A 23984-nucleotide genomic window follows, 5' to 3' on the forward strand; every position below is an offset into this window, starting at 1 on the left:
ATACAATCTGGACTAGATTTTGTAGGATGAAAGCGTAAACAGTTCGTTTATTTTGCACCTATAAAATCAACGCCACGTCCTCTTAACCCATTAGCGCATAAAGTTAAATTCGTTACTCTAGGTAAAAACATTATATTACTTATATTTATAATTTTTTAACCGTTCTGGTTTTATGGACAACAATGCATTAATGAGTTAAAAGCCTGGCCAAGTCGTTAATTTCAAACAATTATACGCAGATCACTGGTATACAAAATATCTCTTCCACATCTCCAATTACACGATACAACGACAGACGTATCAATCAATAATGGTAATATATATTATGTGTACAAACAGATGGTATATAAAATATTTTTCGATGATCGTACAAATGCTAGAATGAAGTTTCTAGGGCGTTGTTTCCCACAGTTCAGGGAACGCGCGAGTAACTTTTTCAGTTCTGTGTTTGCAACGAATGCGAAATTATAAGAGCTATCGTTCAAGTGTGAACAAACGGAACAATCCGTTTGATATATATATCTAAAGAGATTAGGATTACCGTAAAACAAGGCTCTTACCATGATTATTTCAGGGCACGGCGAGCATGAGAACTACTGGCGCCACAGAGAGACAACCATAAGAGCGCGAACGTGTCCTGTATCTTATATTACCGTTTTGGTTTCGAATGACGTATGTTTGAATAGCATGTATGCATATATTACGTGTAGAAATTAATTCTGTACTTTTACATTCAATCATTTATAACTCTAGTTTAAGTAGAAATTAAGTAGACTTGTTATTTTGTTATATTAAAATATCAATCTTCCAAGTCCTCAATCTGACATCTGATTGAAAGAATAGACTCGAAATTGTTAAAATATTAATTTAAAAACACAACACGTGGCGCCACTAGTTCGCATGCTCGCCATGCTCTGAGATAGACATGGTGCGCAGCCTTGGTATAGGATAAAAAGAGTTGCCACATCTTTTGCAGAACGTCACAGTCTCACTGTTATATAAAACTCTCAGTGTAATTAATCCTTAAACGACTATTTAAAACAGTAATTATTAATATACTCGCTTGTTTAAAAATAAATGGAGGCTGATTACTTCAGTCTACATTGCAAGTAATTTGGTTAATAATGTTTCGACTGTATGTAAACCCAAAATATGCCAAGTAATTAATTAACCAAGTAACGAGGACTTTCTAATGGCCTCCACGATGTCGTTTAAGGGTTAACCGAGCACAGTCTCATATATCGATGACTATTGGACTCCATTTTACATTTCTACGTATTTTACCCAAACATTCGCATTCTGAGGTAGCATATCCGATATGGTATGCTGAATACCTCATCGTTTGGTCCCGTTTTGAAATAATAATTTTATCTTCTCGCTCCAAATCACCCCTATAATTTACTTGACAAACGAAATACTATATTCAACATTTCTCTCTTCAAAACCACTAACTAAGTTTATTAATTTCATGTAGTAAAGAATTTTCTGTACAAAGAAAATTGCAATTAAAATTAAATAGAAATAACTATCAAAATAGCTTCTGATAAAAATGAAAACAGTCATTCCAAAATGAGTTTGATTCCATTAACTCTCTCCAGATAACTAACGTAATTAGGTAAGTCCTATTACAAGGTAATCGCAAAAAAAGAATAGGAAATTATTGAGTATTCGACAAAGGTCTATTAAACGAAAAACGAAATAACTCGACCCAATTCTATGGCTGCTGTCAACAAAATTATATAAAATGTAGTTTTATAACCATAGTTGATATTATTTGAAACTTTTGGATGCAAATCGTGTCCTCTATGTTAAATACTCCGACGTTTCGCTAAGTAATATAGCTAGCTTCTTTGGAGGGCAATTGACACACTGACATTGATCACTGATATTAACATTCAGTTTTCTTTACAATTCGAAACGTGTGAAGTATTTTAAGATTAAAATCTAACAAATTTTACGTGGCTGGTTGATCGTTGCTCAATTTTTTCCAACTTAAGGGTAAGAGTATATGTAACAAACATAATAGTAATGATTATAAATAGATTGATCTTTTTAACATTTTGATAGCAAAATGCTACGATACACTTTCATCGATATCAGTGTGCAATTAGGCCTCGATGAAGCTATCTGCAATTCTAACGAAACGTGAAATAATATTAATTATGAAGAATCGTCAGAGCCTCGAATTTCTAATCCCCACTATCCTTTCCCTATTAATCCTATATTAACCCCTTAAGCTACAACCACGCGTGAGACTCGTGGTCGGATATTCGGGCCAAAACTGATTATCACGAGCCTGGCCCTTGTGTATTGTTCGGGCCAAATGTAAACATCACATTTTGGTCCCAGGCTATCGGAGTTTAAATCGTAGCTTAAGGGGTTGAAACATTTTGCAATCGTCGAACTTTCCAACGGATGTCTCGCATTTCAAACAACGAGATCCAACGAGACAACGTTATTCGCGAAAAATCCATCGTTAAAAAGTATCTCGCTTCAATTGTCGAGAATCACGGGGACATCCGATAACAGAAACTTCGTAACAATGAAAAATTCTCTCCATCATCCAAACGGTGACAAAATCACGACTACAAATCGTCATCGACATAACGGGTCTGTAAAAATACAATCGCGGGCGACGATAACGTACCGACGAGTTACGTTCGATGAAGTAGTAGGAACTTTAGTCTCGAGGAACCGATCCTAAACGTATGATTTAGATTCCTTATCGTGTAAATAGCGTTTATATCTAAATCGTATGAATTGACTCGCACGTCTTGGTGAGAATAAACCGCGTCTGAGGCAGTTAAAAATGTATGCACATTATATTTAAATGTTCTAGTTTCTCTAAATTTATCGTTAACGAAATTATTATCTTACACTCTATCTCGAAATATAAAAAATATAACAATAGCAATAATAGCAATAATTATGGGAGTATGTATATACATACTAGATATGTGCAGGATGTCCCACATAAAGCGTTGCTAGCTGTTTCCTCAAATGCTTATAAAGATATCAATTTCGTTTCTCGGGATTTTAATTAAAATTAACTGTTAGAAGGATTGTTGGAATCACTGTTGGGAGAAATAATTTTCATTGAAGCTACAGTGGGTGTAAAATGTATTCGTACATCGATCAATTTCCCAACAAACTTTTGTGTGAAATTGTAGTTTATTAACTGCTTCTTTTATAATCAATGATATTTGACATATTCTCGGAAATCTCTAGAATATAGTTCAAACAACAATCACTAGTTTATATAAATTGCGAAATTAACAAAAAAATACGAAAAACTGGTAGAAATATAGAAGCAATAAGTATTCGCACGGTTCTTATGACGAACAATTTACAGTAGAATTTGTAACATAAGCACATCAGTTTATTGCTTCGTGGGAATTAGAAAACATTAAATTTCCAGTAAAAAGGACTTAAAAAATACTCTAATAAAGGAATGAAAGAAGATCCTACCCCGAATAACATCGACATTTATGATAGTTAATTTAATGCCTAGAAGAGTTGCAGTAGTTATAAAATTAAAAGGAAATCCCACGAAGTATTAATTATTTATAAATTAATGTAAATTTCATGTTTTTTTTTAATGAAGTTTTGAAAATTTAACATTTGTTTGAATACTTATTGCTTCTATATTTCTACCAGTTTTTCGTATTTTTTCTTGTTAATTTTGCAATTTATATAAATAACTAATTTTTTTTATACTGCATCTATTACAAAGATTTCCAAGAATATGTAGAATGTCATTGTTTATAAAAAAGAATTTAATGGATTACAATTTCACATTGTTTTTTTGGAAATTGATCGGTGTACAAATACATTCTATACCCACTGTATCTGAATAATAAGAAATTGATACCACCTTCTATTTAAACTTCAGGGTCTCACCTTTTTCCCTCTAACAGTTACCCCCTAAAATTGTCCCGTCTTCGGTAGTTTCTCAGAAAACACTTTATACGTGGCACCCTGTATATCTGTCAGTAAGAAAGGGTCGAATATATCCGACAGCTACGAATATATAATATTATATAGAATATATGTATATAAAAGAAAACGTTGATAATATATACGCGCGATACAGACAATTTTATCTGCCTCGAAATTCAAACGTAAAATATACGCGATAATATAATAAAATAGTCGAGATGAAATCGAAATTCGCGTGCAGCGTCCAGTTGGCGAGCCAAGTGTCGACAACAAATTCAAAGCACGACACTGGATACGATTGCTTCGAACTTGAAAACGACGTTTAGTCGGAGGGTTGATCGTCACAGAATTGTTTCTAGAACTGCTGGCAGGGCACGGTTTGCGGTGGTAACGCAGGCGGCATTGGCGCGTTCTCTTCGTGAATCATCACGAGCTTACCGTACTTCACCATTCTCCTTCTGTGCTTTTGCTGTAAACAAGACCTTGAACCCTTTAGTACAAGATCAGCGATCGGTATTGATCAAATTATTTGTCTTTTACTTGTAAATTTAAATCATGCAGGAGTAAAAGATTTTCCAAACAAGGCTCTAGGATTTTCTTTTTAACATAATTATATTGAAGTATAATTTGTACAATGTATTAAATACATATGTTCGCCAGGACTATGCCGATAGGTGAATTTTTTTATTGAAAAATAAAATCTTGGAATCCCTTTTGGAAAAACATTTATAATATCGAAATTCTTGTGTCAGGTCAGTCTATAAAATCGTGAACATTTTTATTACAATACTATTGATATTAACATTATAATGTATGCTATAGTATTGTTTTAAGACACATTCTTTAGTTTGACATTCATTTACATGTGATCAGTATTTATTTATTACTCTTTCTTCTTTCAAAAACACAAATGGAAGAATATATATAATTAAATATAATATAATATGGCTATCATATTATATATAGCAATGGAACGTGAATTATATTATATTATAGTATAATTTTATACATATATATATAATTCCTGTAGACTTGATTCTATTATTATACCCTTAGAGTACCATAAAATTATTATTAAAGTAATCAATGAATAAACTGGGCTGACCGACATTAGAAATTAGATTTTCTATAAATGATTTGTTACTAAAATTTGGCAATTTTTACAGGTATACTATTTGCACATGAATAACAACATACATGTACCCAAATTTATAGACTGGCCTGATACCTTCCATTTAATCTTAAGTATTTACATTAATTATATATTCTAAGATGATAAAAATATTTTCGTTATCGATCATGATCCTAAATCTGAAACACTTCCTTGCAATATGTAATTAATTCAATGAACACTGAATGAAACACACAACGAATAGACAGTCAAGGTAAATAAAATAAAAATTCTGGTGGTAGGTTTGTGGTTTTCTTTTTTTCTTAGAAAAGTAAAATACTTTACAATCTCTGCAAAGTTGCGTAGATACTATACAAGCTTAACAAAGCACCTCAAGGCTATGTTTTACCTGTGACATCGTTCCTGCAGTCCAACTTTCGTTGCTGCTACCGCTGTCGCTGCTGCTGGACGTGATACCGTCCTCGAGAACGAGCTTCGTTTCGAATCCCTCGACTTCCAAGTCTAAATAGAGTTGTCCTAGTTGGTCGTTCACCAGGAGAGGTTGATTGAAATTTTTTAAGGCGTCCATATCGGCTTGGAGCACTTCGTTCAGAGCCTTCGGATGTATCTGGTATTCGTATATCAATTCTGGCGTCAGTTGGACACCCTCGAGCCACGGCGGTTCTTTTCTTCTTTTACCTTGTTGCTGTCTCGCGTTGTCCTGCTATTAAACATTCATTGATACGTTCGATTCAACAATTGGAAAATACTTTATAATTATTAGTGTAATAGAATCGTGATAGGTCACCTCGACCGCCCTACGTATGTTTCACGTGATACTGCACTGCGTTGCAGACTGTCGTAATGTGTGAAGTTAGCCCCGCACTTTTCGAATTTTGAGTTTTTCTTTATCAATCTCTTATTTACGGCACAATTCAGCACAAATATGGCACAACACGGCGCAAAAAAAGAAAAACTTAAAATTCGAAAAGTGTGGGGCTATCAGAAATTTTGTTTTGTTCAATTTTTTTGAGTACGCTTTGACTTACAAAGTTGCGGTTTACGGCACAATTCAGCACAAATATAGCACAACACGGCACAAGAAAGAAAAACTCAAAATTCGAAAAGTGCGGGGCTAATTTCACACACGTACTGTCGTATGTCTTTAACGGTAACCGATAGAGCGTGCCTGCCTAAAAAGCAGTATTGTGGCGACCATTGAACAGATCATTAAACTAGCTATATTTTTGAAACGATCTCTTCCTTTCACCTAGAGTCCTACATTAGGAGCATCTATAGTTTATAGTGATTTACTTATGGCTGTTTTATTGAAAGAATGTTTCTATGCTTTGCTATCCTCAAGTGTAATAATATTAGCAAGGGGTATTGTGACGTACGTATAATATTTTGTAATACATTGTAATTTATAAAATATAAATTTCTATATATATTTTTTTTTTCTAAATTTATTGCAATCAAACAGGTTGGGTTTTTTCATTGAGAGCATTAGTTACCTCTGGCAGATAGTCCATGGCTTTCTGGTCTGGGTTGCAGCTGCTGTCGCTGCTCTTGTACAGGAAGCTACTGTAAAAGCTCGACGAACTCGAGTCGTCGACGCTGTAATCGTTCAGCTTGTGGACTTTTGGATTTACTGGAGTGGATGCGTCCACCAAGCTCGAGCATCCTCCGTCGTTGCTCACGCATGAAGAGAACAGTTCACCAGGTGATAGAACCTAATTATGAGTGTACATGCAACTAGGATGAAATGGCTGATTTTTGAATATTATCAATATACGTATGTTTATACATTAATAGCAATAATACATATTAAATTAATGTGATACGTTGAAATATAATAATCTCAAAATGGAGAATACGTAAGATTGAATTGTAGGGACTGCAATTAGTAAAATAAATAACATATCTCGGGCAAAGACAATTAACAGGATAATTACATTGATCCTAGAATCGATAAGGGAATAAATTATAATTTTACCTTTTTAGAAGATTCAGACATCGCCATGGTGCTTCCCGGTTCAGCTTTGACACTCGTCGCTTGGCTTGCTGGTCGCTTCCGGTCGGAACACTTGTCGATAGTACTAGATAGATTATTCTCTCTCGTAACTGGTGTCTGACCGGGGTTCGAAAATGGTCTGTACATCATCCCCATCGGAGGAGCACCAAATACTGGAGGATAAATGACGCCAGCCATCGTTGTCGTCACGTATGAGACTGGCAAAAACACTGAAACATGTGGATCCTCTTTATAAACAAAATAAAAATCTTTTTCATTTCACCTATTTTAATATAAATTGTGTTACACGCGAATGTCACTGTGAATATTATATATATATATATATATATATATTTTCATGTCTGTATAGACAGTCCAAGTCCCATAAGTACCCTCTGCGTCTACTGAAGAAATTTGTTTAAATTAAACGATAGGTTGCATCTTTTCAAATATTGTAATATTATTATTTCATAAATTCCTTATAGAACTGACTGTATACAGGGTGTCTAAGTATAAGTTCGGACATACGGAGGGTGTCAATTCTACAACAAATTTCCAACAAAAAATTACTCTTAGATATTTTCTTTGTGTCCCCTTATTCTCGAGAATTTTCACTTTTAATATGTTTTTTACGATTTCGACTTGCCACTCTTCAAACGGCTATAACTCCACCAAATTACAGTGCAAACTTAAAACTAAGTATACCATTCGAAAGAGCGTTAAATTTCCCATCCCCTTGATGCCAAACCAAAATTTATTACGTAGATTTAACAAGTGAAAAATTAGGTCAAACTTTACATTGTGAATATTTTTAAAAATTTGACTTTATCTGTATTCATTTTTTGGTTTCAAAGACATAGTTGTTTGGCGGGCACTCTTCAGGAAAAACTTCCTCGAAGTCTCAGCTTTTGAACGGCATTGTCAAACAAAAATTGTATGGTGGTTTTTTAGGGAGAAAATGACGATTATATGTTCATGCTGATAGAGTAGCGTAAGAAAATAATTGGTAATTTATTGATATCGATGTATCAGTCGTAAAATTTGAATAATTCTCTCAAATATCTAGATACATACTGTAAGGATTTAATTGTGGAGGCTGCATTGATTGAGGTAGGCTAAGTTTCTCCTGCTGGGGTGATAAAGCTGCAGGATCGTTCGTTTGTGGAGCCGGAACATAGTATACTGGTATCATCGATGGTAGTATTGGTATTCTGGGTATTGCTTGTGAATGGGCACTGGAATTCAAATACAATTTTATTATAAATATATCTTTGACAAATCTTTCAAGTTTGCTATGTCGCTAAATAAGTTCTTCCCAAGCTGATTATCGAATTACTCACTTTTGCGGCGCACTGCATCGTTGAACAGGCGGTGGCGGGGGCACGGTAACCGACAGAGGCTGCCACAAATTAATATTAGCACCTGTCTGAATTACAGTTGATTGATCGACGCTCATGCTCGTAACCGTAGTAGCAACGTTTGCAGGAAATTGGCCAGCTGTACTCGTCCTTGACGTTTCGTCGTGTTTCGACACCTGGAAAAATACCGTCGAACATATTGTTATTATTTTTTTACTTAAGGGCCTTATTTAACATACAGAACAAGTGGGAAATATAAATTCAAGTACAGTAAGTTCTCGGCTCATGATTTTATATGCAATGTATATATTATTGTGTTAGCTTTACGAGTTAAATAAATATAAAGGAATTGGTAGTTATATATGTTTGTAATAACATGTACATGGAACTTGTTGTTTATATGTATCGTTACGTAACTGAGCAATAAAGAATTTTAAATAAACAAATGTGCACAGAAGTATATACTTATTTTATGTATTTTTATATTATGTACATACAAATATGTGTATATTTGTTTACTTAAATATATATATGATTGGCGAATAAAGACATGGTTACAATTATATACAATACAATTAATTTCTAAAATAAAAACGAATAGAATTCGAATAGAAATCAGCAGAGTCGAAAAGGTTAAATTGTACAGTGGGCGTAGTAAGTATTCGTACACTGGTCAATTAAAAAAAAAAAAACTACGTTCAATTGTAATCTATTAACTTCCTTTTTATAAACAATGACATTCTACATATTCTTGGAAATCTTTGTAATAGATGCAGTATAAAAAAAATTAGTTATTTATATAAATTGCAAAATTAACAAGAAAAAATACTAAATCGATAGAAATATAGAAGCAATAAGTAAGTATTCAAACAAATGTTAAATTTTCAAAACTTCATTAAAAAAAAAACATGAAATTTACATTAATTTATAAATAATTAATACTTTGTGGGATCTCATTTTGATTTTGTAATTGCTGCAACTCTTCTAGGCATTAGGTAAATTAACTAAATGTCGATGTTATTCGGGATGGGATCTTCTTCCACTCTTGTATTAAACCATTTTTTATGACTTCTTTATTGTAATTTTGATGTTTTTAATTCGTACGAAGCTATAAACTGATGTGTTTATGTTACAAATTCTACTGTAAATGGTCCGTTATAAAAACTGTACGAATATTTATTGCTTCTACATTTTTACCAAATTTTTCGTATTTTCTTGTTAAATTCGCAAATTATATAAACTAGTAACTGTTCTTTGGAGTATATCTATTCTAGAGATTTCCGAGAATATGTAGAATATCATTGATTATAAGAAAAGAAATTAATAAACTACAATTTCACAAAAGTTTCTTAGGAAATTGAACGGTTACGAATACATTCTACAACCACTGTACGTTACTTTACTATTTCTTACTTTGAAACTGTCTCCATCCCAACTGTGGCTACCGCTTCTCTTCACTCCATGATTCTGATTGATGAAATGCGCGTTGGGTTCCGCGACTCTTTCAGTGGTTGTTTTTATCCGCGAATCCTTGAGCTTGTCGCTGTTCTTGATGCTGGAACGAAGCTCCCTGTGCTTTTGCATCATCAGCTTTTCCATGTCCTCGTTGTGACGATTGAGCAACGACTCGGTCAAAGTAGGCGGCTTGAAACTTTCCGTGGTGGTAGTGTTGCGCGTGGTGTTTGAGGTGTTTCCTCCGCTTGCTGAGCTGGTTTGGTTGTTGGAGCCGCTGCTTAGATTCTCCGCGCTTCCGCTACCGCTTGCGCCACTTCCGTTTATGGGCGACATGCATTTCCTCGCTGCTACACGAGAACGATTGAATAAACATTGCATTAGAATCGGCGGAGTGGTGCTCGTTCCATGGAAACAATTTACGAATGTTGCAATTGGAAGGAGAGTTTCATTTTTTGTTGAATGTTTCTGACAGAAATGTTACCTGTCTGTATACTTTTGACTCGAACTGTATTATATATGTTTGCTTTAATATAATCAAGTGTTATATATCATTTTGTAGCTTTTGTAAAGCTCTTTCATATATAACTATTAGCTACATTAATTTATTGATCGTAGTTTTTTCGTTTTAGTAAAATTGTGGAAAATATTGAGATTCGAGTATTTTTACGTCACTAGTAGAAACAAAAGTTTAAAGCTACTGAAACAGCATAGAAAATATCATATTCAGTAGTAGTGACGTAAAAGTACACGAATCTCAAAATTTTCCATGATTTTGCTAATAAATTAATGTAGCTAATAATTAAATATGAAAGAGCTTCTCAAAAGCTGCAAAATGATTATATAACACTTGCACATAAAGTAATTTTAATGACATCAAAACTTTTGGCTCGCCCTAATAATTAAAACGTATACGTCATCTCGTGAAAAGAACTAAAATTATTTGGTAAAATGTCGATATATTAGCATGTGATCTGAAAGTTATACGGACCCATACAGGGTTAATTTATTGAAGAGCAACCTGTTGAACTCTAGCTCTGATTTTTTATTTTTTTATTTTTGAAGCTGTTAAATCTCAAAGGAGAGATTTATTCGCTTTACATGTTGTTGACAACGTATATGTAGAACTAAATTTTGTTAACATATCTGAAATTATACATTAGTATTACAGTTCTTCAAAAAGGACATAACACAACTACACGCCGCAACGTTCGGTTGAGTAATCTCTGATCTCTGATTAATTACATTGAAAAATTCTCAGGTAACATTCCTAGTAAAAAACTTTAATAAAAATGAATTATCAGTGCAACTTTCGTTAATCATATCAGAATCAGCGTGCACGACGGGGATAACGAAAGACACTCACAGCGAAACCTCCTCAAGGAAATCTCACCTGCTGATGTCGGGCTGGTCTTCCCGCCCTCGTCATTGCTGGAATTGATATTCTCCTCGTCGCTGCCGTACATGGTCGCTACCGGTGGTTTGCTCTTAAAGAACCTTTCGATATTCTCGTTGTAGTTGAGCTGATTGTAACTGGGCGGCGTTTCGGTGGACGATTTACTGTCGTAGTACTCGTGATGGGGCGATATCTCACCGAGCATCACGCTGTCGTGCTCCTGTAACAAGGGATTGCGTGATCCCTTTACAAGTATATTGTAGCGACTTAGAAAGAAACGTCACACGATTTTTGTCACTGTCAGTTGTTTTGCATGTTTTGCGGTTGCGTTTAGCGGGCTCGCTTCTAGCTGTTTCGGTTATTTATTAGATATTCGCGCAGCTCTACTCGGCTATTATAGAGAGAAGAAAAAATAGTGGAAAAGAAAAGAGGACCGTGCATGATAATCCCCGTCACGTGTGTTCGAACCGCGACACCGCGTGAAAATGCGATATTTACACGAGCGACCGATAGATCGATTAATATTTTTCCAGCCTCTGCGAATTGATGTTAGTTGCATCAAATGTTAAGAATACTACTACCCGAATCCGTCTTCCTTCCTGGCTTCCCTTTTAACCATTCCCAACCTCCTTGATCCTTCACACTTTTCCCCCTTCGTTATTAAATTATCTTGAATTAATGTCTTTAAATTAAATTCAGGAATAAAACAGTCGTATTCGAATTATTTAATGTAGTTTTCGAACAATTGCTTTTGGCAAGGTTGCGTAGAGATTGAAATTATTTATAATCGATACATTTTCTAAAATAAAATATTTAAAAAATCGTGATTAAGCTATTAAATTTAATTTTCAAAGAATTGTTTTTGCCGAACTTTTATTAGATTTGCCTCGAAACAGATCGATCTTTATAGAACAAAAAAAAAAAAGATCAATGCATCTAGAGATTACGAAGGAATTAACAAAATTCAAAATGCTAAAATTGAATGCACTATGAGTGAACATGTTCTCCCTCCCTCCCCCTTGCTCGTATTGCCTCGTTAGTTTCAAAACCTTGTAAGTGACGAGACATACCGGAACTTTACTCGCGAACATCACATTGCAATAATTTATAGATACACCTGTAGCCTTCCACGTTAACGTGTCTTAAGGTAGAGTACTGGTTTCTTCGGTTATGAGTCTTTTCTAAAAATAAGGGTTTTGAATATAAATTGTCACACTAAATTCAAATTTCACAATCTATGAATTTCATTTAGAGAAATTTCTTCAATAGACACTTTTGGGACTGACTGTAAGTGACGTGAAGATCAACATTTTTTTTTGTAACAAATAAAAGTATCGAAGTACATTTATTCTAAAATTAATATCTTTTGGGGGATATTTAACTGGTAAAGTATAATAATATATTAGGGAGACCAGAAAGTAATGTCGTTTCTTTTACATTAAATTCGAACAAATAAATTCATAACAAGTTTTTATTTTTAATCAATTATGTTCGCACTCTTTACCAACAACCTTTTGCTATCTAGTGTGCAAATTTTCAAACTCAGATCGATAAAAATCAATTGATACACACTGACCTGATAAATGATAAACAAATATTGACATTTGCAGAAACGACATTACTTTCCGGTCCCCCTAATAATAATAAAGTACATGTTACCATGTTCTTAATAAACTTTCTCCAAATAAAACATTTGATTCTTCATCCCAACAAACCAGAAGTCTCCTTACCTTAATCAGTTCTCGTAAAAAAAAATTATACACGTCGAATTGAGTAACCTGTTCCTTTTCGAAGTCGCTGAAAAATCGGGAAGTTTGGATTCTCGATGCAATCGATCGACCAACGCGCACGATATCGCGACGAAGTTTACCGAGTGGAGTTTCTGACGGAGAATTCCCTGAACTGACAAAGAGGAAAATGACACGACGAAGTTGTTAGAGGCTATTGTTCGTTACGATGAACGTCGTGAAATAAATAATCAGAGAATCTTCACAACGGAGGAGAGTACGATACGTCCCAGGGACTAGGATGGAAAAGTTATCGCTGGTAAACGATTTCTCAGATGACAGATTATAATGAAACGACGAGGAGACAGCGTGCATAGAAACACTCTTTTAGCGAGTCTGTAACCGTTCATCTGACTGACGATTAGTATATCAGGTAGAGCAAGGACCATACAATAAGACAGATTGGAGTAAACGTGTCTCGATTATTTTGAATTTAATTCTCGATCGTGGAAAGAAGAATAATTCTTCGAATTGTAAACAATTGGTTTTCAAATCTGTGCGTAGTTCAAAGGGTAGATGATTACTTTTACAATAATTAATTAAAATACACGTACAGCATAATGTATATGTATATATAGATTTATATGCTTATATCTTTTTTGTTTTACTCTTATACATACATTTACTATATAAACTACATTTCTTTTTTTTAGTTTCAAAAGTATATACAATATATACATATATATATATATATATACAAGTTAAATTATGCATAAAACTATAAAACATTGACGTCAGTCTCTCTTGTAACTACGCACACGTTTGAAAAATTCCCCGAAACAGATCCAACTTAAATATTCAAAATGAAACCGATCAAATTTTTTGTTCGCGACTTAAAGGTAAGCGAAATATGAATAACGAAACGAAATTTCTCGATATTCACGTCCGTTTTCCACGATTGCTCGGCAAGATTTGCCGTAATCGGAAAACGAAACCAATTAGCTACTGTATGATCCAAACTGTTGCAATCGAGGTTTGTTTTTTGTTCCTTTTGTTAAAAAAAAAAAAAAAATGAAAAACAAAAAGAAAGAAGAGACTTCGCTATTTCTGCACCTTGAACGAGTAGTAATATTGAATGGGAAAACAAGTAAATAGATTTACCAACAACGTGACTACAAGGTTTTGAAATTGACGCGATGCACCATTGGACTTACACAATTTTCGCTTTGCCCTCCGTCCGTGTCTATGTACAAAACGATTCGGTAGATCGTTCGCTTTTTTTTCTTTTTTTTTTTTTTTAATCGTGATCTGTCATTCTTACTTACGACCAGCCACGTTACAAATCACGGTGGCCGGTGTGCGTGAATACCCTAACTAGCCACAAGTCGCTTTCGAGTTACTTTCAACACAACCGTCCTGTTAGGCGTGACACCATGCTGTAAAATGTTTAATCAATTGCTGTGTACCTTACTCACCTTCCACCTTTACTCTTGCAAAAGATCTAAACAAATTGTACGACGTATCGTTCGGAAGCAGCTGGAATCACATTCGTTTCGATTCGAACAAAAACAGAGGTGGACGAAATTGTTTATTTGGATACTTTCAAATAAACAGACCGCGGATGTTTATGCAAATTAAATGAACGTATATGTGTCGTATTCTTTTATACGATATAACACGTATCGTTGATATTTTTAATAGTTTTGCATTTGAGCATATTCTCGTTGATTTATAAATAAATGCATAAAAATCCACAGGTTATAAATAACGAATAAGAGCTAAACTATCGTTGAAATATGTCTGAGAGACTTTCACAATAATAAATAAAAATTTAACAAAAGTAAGTCACTGTCTGTCACTCTTTGAATAAAAATAACAATTTTAATCACAGACTGGAATGAATAATTCTATGTCGAAGAAAAATAAAATGCGACTGTTTAACTGAATTCGCGTCGTGAATAAATCATAACATGTCGACTTTATTCGCTATTTATTATTCGAATGAAATGTCGTCCATCTCTGAACGATAGCAATGATCGTAATTGTGTGTCTCGAGATCGAACATTTCTAAAAGGTTTTTAATTTCTGCTTCGTTTTTCGAAACCAAATTCTGGCTGCTTCGCGAAAAGATGCGTCAGCATAGAACTTTTCCCAGCCCTCTACCTAATCGTTCGTACTCTACTTACTTCATGCTTTCCTGAACGGATCAGCAAAGAAAAAACAAAAGAAACTTTGCGAACAAAGTTGAAACTCGATCGCTGTGATCGCTATATCGATACATGTATATAGGAAACCTTTCGGTGAATCCTTTAGTGTAAAATAAAAATTACTATCATCGAAGTTCTTATTTGATTTGTACGATTATATACTTTCTTAATATAAAAATGATTAATAGAAAATAAATATAAAACTTACAGAGATAAATAGAGAACAATTTTTGAAATTATTCAATTTAATAAGACTTGATTCAGAATTTTCTTTCAATTCAAAAGAATAGAAGACAAATTCATTTACCTTTTTTACACGAAATTTAATGTTTTTTTAGGTCTGCTTAAAGCATTTATAGACACTTTTACAAGTAGAGAACAAATCTACAAGACCAATGCCTGTAGACTTCCGGGAGGATCGAGTTTCAACTTGCAGGAAAAGAATCTATACCATAATATCGTACGATTCGTGCAGCCATGGACCAGTATTGGACAAAATGTAATTAATAATTACGATATTAAATCATGATAAATGATCAATGAATAGTTAGAAACAGTTAACTGTGAAGAATTTCGAATTACGTACCGATTTATGATTGCATAATATTACTGATTAGTAGACTGCGGATCTTTATGGATTTATAAGAAATTTGAATGTCCAAGAACGTGCAAAATGCAAACGATATGCAAGAATATGAAAAAGATTGAAAGTAAAGTTCGTGTTATAATATTTGCAGAATAAAATAAATTCCTATTTAGGTCCAATTTTTGTAGGCACGTTCGCCAATATTTGATTTTGCATAAAGATTCGCAGTCTAGCGATTAGCCTGCCAATTACGTGGAATTGTTACACGAATAATCACAAATAGAATCAGCTGCCCAATTCTTCCATGGAGCCACACGAACGATACGTTTACAAGATCTAACAGTAAATATCGATACCTTCCACGTTATGACGTCGTAAGTGGAACGTGGCTTTCTATGCACAAGTACATTGGTACTGTAAGTATATATACTTTGCAGCATACCACCAACAGAGCGTCATAGCGTACTACTAGCAAAATAGATAAGTGTCGGCGATACTAAAACGTAGCTTAATAGTCACCGAAAAACTCCTTTCGTCGGTAGCGAGCACATCTTTGCCAAGACCGGACGTCCTCGTCTCTTGCAGCAGATTTTCCATGAAGGACGCGAGGTCCTTGCACCTCTTTGAGACGTCGTGCTTGGTTATATCTGACTTTCTTTGGATGTTCTGAGCAGACGTACGATAGAACAGAAGAGAAAAAGTTTGGAATTGAGCGGGTACGTGTCTGACAATTAGAAGCGTTTCGATACAACAATACGGCGTGAAATTCTGTAGTGACCCGTTCCATATTTCCCTCCCCTAACATTTCTTTATTAATACTTGCAAAGCTCAAAACTTAACAAATTCATCCACGCTATCCTGATTCATTTTACTCGGCACCTTATTTGATAGCTTCAGAATTATTTCTTTCGGTTATTCAGTCAACGTCCTGTTCACATGTGTCCTGAATCAGGAGGTCTAAAAAAGGGGTTTTTCGTGAATATTTTTAGGACGGAAAAAAATAATTAATTCTGTCGAAGTTTTTCTCCTACTTTCATACATATTGGAGTAGTCTGTATAAATTTTTTCAACAAGAAATATTCAAATTGAGTCGACTGTGACGCACATTTGTAGAGTTTGACACAAAATAACCAAAAGAAATTTTCAGTTTCATACATTTTTCTTCTATGTGAACTAAAAAGAAACGCAGAAATGGTAGAATGTGAAATTACTGCAAGTTTGAAGAAAAGAACGAATTCTTTGGGTGAAAAGAATCACTTTAACTTGATAAAAAAGTTGTTTAAAATTTTTTTTTATATGAATTTTCTTAGTTCACACGAGGTGCTCTACAAATGAGCGTCACAGTCGACTCAATTTGAATATCTCTTGCTGAAAAAATTTATATAGACTACTCAAATATGTATGAAAATAGGATAAAAAGTTCAATAAAATTAATCATTTTTTTCCATCCTAAAAAAATTCACGAAAAACCGCTTTTTTTATACTTCCTAATTCAAGATACCCCGTTAACGTATACTCACTCTAATTTATGATTTCTTCAAGAAATTTAACTGGGAAATTTAAATTAACCCATTGCACTCGAGGCCTTTTTTCTAGTATCTATCAGAAACTCGAGGTGCCTTCTTAGCATTCTATTGTCACGAATGCTAAGCTTAGATTGACTTCGAAAATGTGATCTCTAATTTGAGATTTGAAAATCAGGTCACCTTTGACTCAACGACAATCATTTTATTGACACTTCAAGTTCCAAAGAGTGCAAAGGGTTAATTACTATTCAACCTCGAATGAATACCATTTAACACTTTATTTACCGGGAGCCTATTTATAGGCTTTTTAATTACAGTATTTAGTTATTCGAACTGTGTTGATTCGTTACTGTGTTGATGGTTGTCTACTTACAATGTTCAGTGTTCGGTAACAGACTTAGCTTTCACTATACCTAGTAACAGTATGAAGAAATTATTGTCAGCCTAGATTGGCATATGCTACTGTAGAAAATTCTTTTTTTAATTAAAGTCTGCTTCTAAATAGCCCGGTAGATAAAGTGTTAATCATAAACTAAGAACTCGTTCTTCTTCAAAATACAATTTACAACTGCCAAGAGCATTCCTTTCGATCATTTACAGTGGGTGTAGAAAGTATTCGTATACCGATCAATTTCCAAAAAAAACTATGTAAAATTGTAATTTATTAACTTATTTTTTATAAACAATGACATCCTATATATTCTCGGAAATCTCTAGAATAGATAGAGTACAAAAAAAAATAGCTATTTATTTAAATTGCGAAATTAGCAAGAAAAAAACAATGGCACAACTGTTTAATTTTTAAAACTTGATTAAAAAAAAAAGAAATTTACATTCATTTATAAGTACATAATACTTCCTTCGTGGGATTTCCTTTTGATTTTATAATTATTGTGACTCTTCTAAGCGTTAAATTAACTAAATTATTAGTTATTCGAAGTGGGATCTTTTTCCATTCCTCTCACATAGAGCCATTTTTAAAAGTCTTTACTGGAAATTTGATGTTTTCTAATTCGTACGGAGCAACAAACTAATGTGTTTACGTTACAAACTCTACTCTAAATGGTTCGCCATAAGAATCGTACAAATACTTGTTACTTCTATACTTTTACCTACTTTTCGCATTATTTTGTTAATTTCACAAATTATATTAACTAGTAAATGTTGTTTGGACTACGTCTAAAGAAGTTAAGAAACTACAATTTCACAAAGTATTTTGGGAAATTGATCGGTGTACGAATACATTCTACACCCACTGTAAATTTATCCCCGAAAAGAACGCGAGTTATTCATGCAGCCCTCCTCAAACGCTTCACCTTATACAGTTCAACCACTGCCTACGATAATCTCGTGGAATTTAACTATGTATAAGGCAGCATGTCAACTCGATCGCATGCTCGTACTACGCTTTACCTTCGAAACAATTCCTAATCCACGACATACACTACCTAGACAAACTAAACCTAAAATAACGCGGTGGTCAGGGTGTATCGTCGAAGACGTACCTCGTCAAGAAGTGTATGTATCTCTCCTTGTATGATCTTGGCCTCTTTGAGAACCTCCTCGCTAATGTTGGACAGCTGACCGAACTCCGTGGCGCGCGGCACACGGAAGATGTCCGGGCTCGTAGGTCCCTTGAGTACCCTGTGTTGACCTACGACAAACTCTAGTTTTTTCGTCCATGGATTGATAAAGGACGACCACTCGGTTTCGAGGACGACGTAGCCACCGTTCTGCACCCCGAACCTGTACGGTTTCGACCTGAAGGAGGCACCTTCGAGCCTGATCACCTGTTCAACGGTACAATGTACAAAATGTGAGTAATCGCGGGGGCGAACGATTCGTTACGTGGCTCGACGTTCGGTTCTCGGGACTCGCTTGCTTGCACTTTTTCTGGGGATTACGTTCTTTCATATTTCTTTTTTATTTTTGCTCTATCATTTATTTTCTCAAGCGTATACTCGATCGAAACCTAATGTGTTTTTTGTTTTGTTTTGTTTCTTTTTCTGGTGCGCATGCTCACAGTCTCATAGATGTCTTTGATGAAGGGCAGATCCTCGGGATGGTAGAAGTCGAACAGCGAACGACCGACCATATCTTGGGGTAGATAGCCAAAGTATTGGACTACGTCGGGATCGACATGAGATAGGTGGCACGTGGCGGTGTGGCGGGTCGTGAATATCGAAGATATTATTGTTTCTTCTGGCGCTGCGGATAACGATAAATAACAAGGTCGGGGTCATTTTCTCTCTTATGCCAGGCGATTCCTTTGTGAATGAAATTTATTAGTCTGTAGCGGTAGGCATTAACAGCGGCAGCTTGATTCGCGTAGAAGCCTTGGGGTTCGGTGTTACACACAAATAATAACGTCGACGCAGAAACTTAGTAGGCGTGGTGGGAGAAATAAAAAGAAATCGATGTTGGGCCTCGAAACGAGGACTAGTTATCGCTTTCGACTTTAAACTTTCAGTCGTCTTCGGAATTCGTGCAAATGTTTAATTGAAATTTATGAAATTGGTTAATCAGCCTTGAAGCAAGGACTAGTTATCGCTGTATCGCAGTTTTCGACTTTGAGTCACCTTCAGAACTCGTGGAAATATTTACTTTAAATTCATAAAGTTGGTTACAGGAAATAGTACGTAATAATATTTTATAAGCGAGCAAATCATAATTTACAATGCACATGTGGAATTAGTAATCTTCGAAGATGTCTATGTATAAAGAAAATGATACTGAAATTGTTAATGAATAAATTGTCTAATGGTCTTTGCTAGTTGCTAATTGCCTAATGGCTATTGCTGATTCATATTAGGATATGTATTCTTCAAAAATTCTTAAGTTTAGGTTTGCATTAATATTCTCAATTTTTATACAAATCTGCGTGGAAAATATCATTCTATTTATTCATGAAATTATTCACTGAAATTGTTAATGAAAAAATTGTTTAATAGTCTTTGCTAGTTACTTAATTGCCTAATGGCTATTGCTGATTCATGTTAGGATATGTATTCTTCGAAAATTCTTAAGTTTAGGTTTGCATTAACATTTTCAATTTTTATACAAATCTGAGTGGAAAATATCATTCTATTTATTCATGAAATTATTCACTGACTAAAGGAATAAATTGTCTAATGATTTAGACATTTATACATTTAGACAATTTATACATTTATTCAAAAACGTGTTTTTCGAAAATTCTTAAATTTAGATTTGCATTAACATTTTCAACTTTTATAAAAATCTACGTGAAAAATATCATCCTATTTATTCATATAACTAACTTTATGAATTTGAATTTAGTTTACATTGTAATTTTGATGTGATACAGATTTATAAGTACTTTGTTAATAAACGTGTGATTGAATAATATCCAATAGAACCGTTATTAATAATCTTCACTGTTGACAGAGTTCCGAACACGACTCTCTAATTGTTATCTCCCTGTTTCGTTTCACGAAGACACCGAATGAGCAATGTTAACGATGAAAAATGTCTACATGCCCGAGCAAGCAAAGCATGATGAACTGTCATCGATGCGTAAAAAATGATGAAAGCATTGTTATGTTTTCTATTATATTTCTACTTAAATAAATAATCGAAACAGTGGTCTCCAAAACTGAACGAAAACAAAAAGCTGGCCGTAATGATAAGAAAAGAAATGAATGAGAAAACGACAAGGATGAGAAACACGATCAAAACATCGTCGCGATTTTTCAATGAGTATTTCTAAATTTATAAAAAGAAGGTTACTTTCTGTTTAAGGCACGTTGCCGTGGAAACCACCGAGTCATATAGTATCGCCGAGATGACTAGACTAACGAAACGACTCGATCATCGTTAATCATTATACCATATTTACTATATCATCTGGCAATTTCTTACGAATATTGCTAGTTCTATAAAGGAAAATTATGTTTGCTTGCTTTATTGGAAAACAAGTAAATCAATTAGCAGTATAAGCACGCTTCAACTAATTATTTAATTTAAACAAACTTTCTCGAAAGGCAGCTACGACACAAGGGTACGAGTACTTATAAGACTGACTATAAATATTAATACATTTTGTCCCGTTTAAAATGTTTCAGATCAGATATCGTATACAGCTGACGATTTTAAACCTGAATTGTTTCAAGTTCAGTCTAATTATCGAATGCGTAGATTATTTTATTTCAGATGAATTTTGAACATGTTTGAACAGGTATTATACTTTATATAATTTACAGCTATCAATACCATTTGGTATGTGTCTAAGTCTTGAATTTTTCGAAGACATTCGTTAGAACTGTTTGACACGAGAGTATCAATTATAATCAGAACATTCAAGCGCCCAGGAGGTCTGACCTTCGATCGACTATACTACTGCGATGCTGCCCAAACGGTCGGACCTCTTTTTTTTTTGATAAAACGCAAATACTAAGTAATATATCCAATTAATATAATCTATTAAATATATTTCATATATTTGTATCAATACCTTCACTAAGGCAGCTCTGAGACTAGTATTTCGTTAACAAAAAATCCTAAAGCTTCTATAAAAAAATTAATTCTTCGTATAAAAATACTATTGCATATATGTACACAAAAGTATACCGTTTAAGACCAACCAATTACTTTTGTATCTTTGTATGAAATACCAGAATTGAATGAATTAACGATAAATAAAGTGTCATGCTTGTACTGCTAATTGATTTCCTTGTTCACACCTGTCGCAAGCTCGATAACATAAACTCGATAATTGATCATTTTCGAAGAGGATTCATCGAGTCTTTTTGTCACTCAGATCACTTCAAAGGTCTTCAATCGTACTACCTTTGTATGCAGAATGAACAGGTTGTGCGGTGACCACCAGAAACATCGCTTTGTGTTGTTGCTCGGTGGCACGGTCTCGAAAATCCCTAAACGACAGTGTCAAGTGGAAGGGAAGATAGAAATTCGACCTTGCTTCCTTGTGCTGATTGCTCGAGTGGTGAATGCCGGATCTAATGTATTTTCGCAGGCCGCAGAACAAGCTTGCTCTTCTACCATTGATACCTGAAAAAAAGAGATCACGGTTATTTCGCGACGAGCTGCACGTCAATATTAATTTGTATATCGTGCACACACGGACATACAACATACGAAAAAAACATCGACAAAAACGAACAAGATAGCATTTAGATGTAATAACACTTTAACACGACTTTTACAAGAGTTTGATTATTCTGGGGTGGGTAGAATTTAGTTTACGAATATGGAAGGAAGATGACTATTTGTGAGTGATAAGTAAAATTAATTGGAGGAAAAATTAGTATATTTTTCCTTTGAACTGAGTGAACAGGTTATTTACAGAAGACCAAGAAAATTATTTGTAAATAATATTGGTGTATCCTTCCTTTGAATTAAGTGAATATATACTGTTTATAGAAGAAAAATCAAATTATTTGTGAGAAATATTGGTATATTTGTCCAGTGAATCGCGTAAACGAATACTATTTATAGGAGAAAGATAAGATTATCGTACAAGGAACAGAAAACGCGCTGAATGATTGTATAATTAAAACAACCGATCAATTTTGTCCATCTAATGTTGCGTAAAGAGATTGGAAAGCTTCTCTGAAAAACGTGTTGAGAATAATCAAATTATATAAGATTCGATCGTACCGCAGCTTCGTTACGTAACAACGGTATCCAATTTGTTTTTCTTTTTTTCCTCGTTTTCAAAGAAACAACCGAACGAAGCAACAATAATTTCAAATAAAGTAATTAACAATAATGAAACACAATTTTGGAGATAAATTCCAGCTCGTTCGTTGCAGATTTCACCTGCAGTCTAGTGAAATCGTTTTGCATGTATGCTACTACACAGACCATCTTGCAACGAGTGTGGTACAACCATAGCAACAATTACGACCTCGATACTTACGACCCTGGACTGGAGCAACTCGATACCGACAACTCTTGGCGTCGCACGACCCGATACAGATAACCCTGGACCAATGGAACATGATACAGACGAGCCCGGACTCATACAACCTGATACAGATAATCTTGGACTCGTGGAGCCCGATATCGACGACACCAAACTCGTGAGACACGATATCAAGGACATCGGGGTTCATATGGGAGGATATTGAGGAAATTAGGGTTGGTAGGAGAGGATATGGAGGAGATTGGAGTTCATAGGAGAAGGTATTGAGGATATTGAAGAGATTGGGGCTGGTAAGAGAGAATATGGAGGAGATAAGAGTTCATAGTAGAGGTCATAGAGCAGGTCCTGGAACTCGATAAAGACGACACTAAGGCTCGTGAAACACGATATCAAGGACATCGGGGCTCATAGGGGAGGATGTTAAGGAGATTAAGGCTGAGAGGAGAGGATATAAAGGAGATTGGAACTCATAGGAGAGGATGACAACGATAGCAGGTCCTGGAGCTCGATAAAGACGACACCAAGGCTCGTGAAACACGATATCAAGGACATCAGGGCTCATAGGAGAGGGTATTGAGGAGATTGAGGCTGGTAGGAGAGAATATAGAGGAGATAAGAGTTCATAGTAGAGGATGTCAACGATAAAGGTTCTGGAACTCGATATCGACGATACCAAGATTCGTAAAATTCTTGAATTCGTGGGACACGATGTCAACGTGATTCTAACCCGTGGGACCCACTGTAAACGACCTTCGACGAC

The 23984-nt window shown here is 34.7% G+C and overlaps 1 protein-coding gene across 14 annotated transcripts in view; it reads right to left on the reverse strand.

Annotated features, from left to right (window-relative positions):
• Window positions 1-859: 859 nt before the first annotated feature.
• Window positions 860-23984, reverse strand: part of LOC128872165 (period circadian protein) — a 44125-nt gene continuing 21000 nt past the window's right edge. For 5 of the 14 annotated variants that reach the window (XM_054114585.1, XM_054114584.1, XM_054114588.1 and 2 more), the window contains 12 exons: window positions 22126-22347; window positions 19340-19524; window positions 18822-19106; window positions 16310-16456; window positions 11241-11514; window positions 9836-10224; window positions 8405-8598; window positions 8139-8299; window positions 7047-7294; window positions 6565-6783; window positions 5460-5774; window positions 860-4408 (listed from right to left, as the gene is read on the reverse strand). In XM_054114585.1, the coding sequence (XP_053970560.1) occupies window positions 4295-4408; window positions 5460-5774; window positions 6565-6783; window positions 7047-7294; window positions 8139-8299; window positions 8405-8598; window positions 9836-10224; window positions 11241-11514; window positions 16310-16456; window positions 18822-19106; window positions 19340-19524; window positions 22126-22347 (2753 nt within the window). In that variant the 3' untranslated portion in view covers window positions 860-4294. The remainder of the gene's footprint in view (window positions 4409-5459; window positions 5775-6564; window positions 6784-7046; window positions 7295-8138; window positions 8300-8404; window positions 8599-9835; window positions 10225-11240; window positions 11515-16309; window positions 16457-18821; window positions 19107-19339; window positions 19525-22125; window positions 22348-23984) is intronic. The other 9 variants (XM_054114593.1, XM_054114592.1, XM_054114595.1 and 6 more) reach the window with 7 other exon arrangements.

The sequence above is a fragment of the Hylaeus volcanicus genome, chromosome 2, assembly GCF_026283585.1.
Source record: "Hylaeus volcanicus isolate JK05 chromosome 2, UHH_iyHylVolc1.0_haploid, whole genome shotgun sequence".
Taxonomy (NCBI): domain Eukaryota; kingdom Metazoa; phylum Arthropoda; class Insecta; order Hymenoptera; family Colletidae; genus Hylaeus; species Hylaeus volcanicus.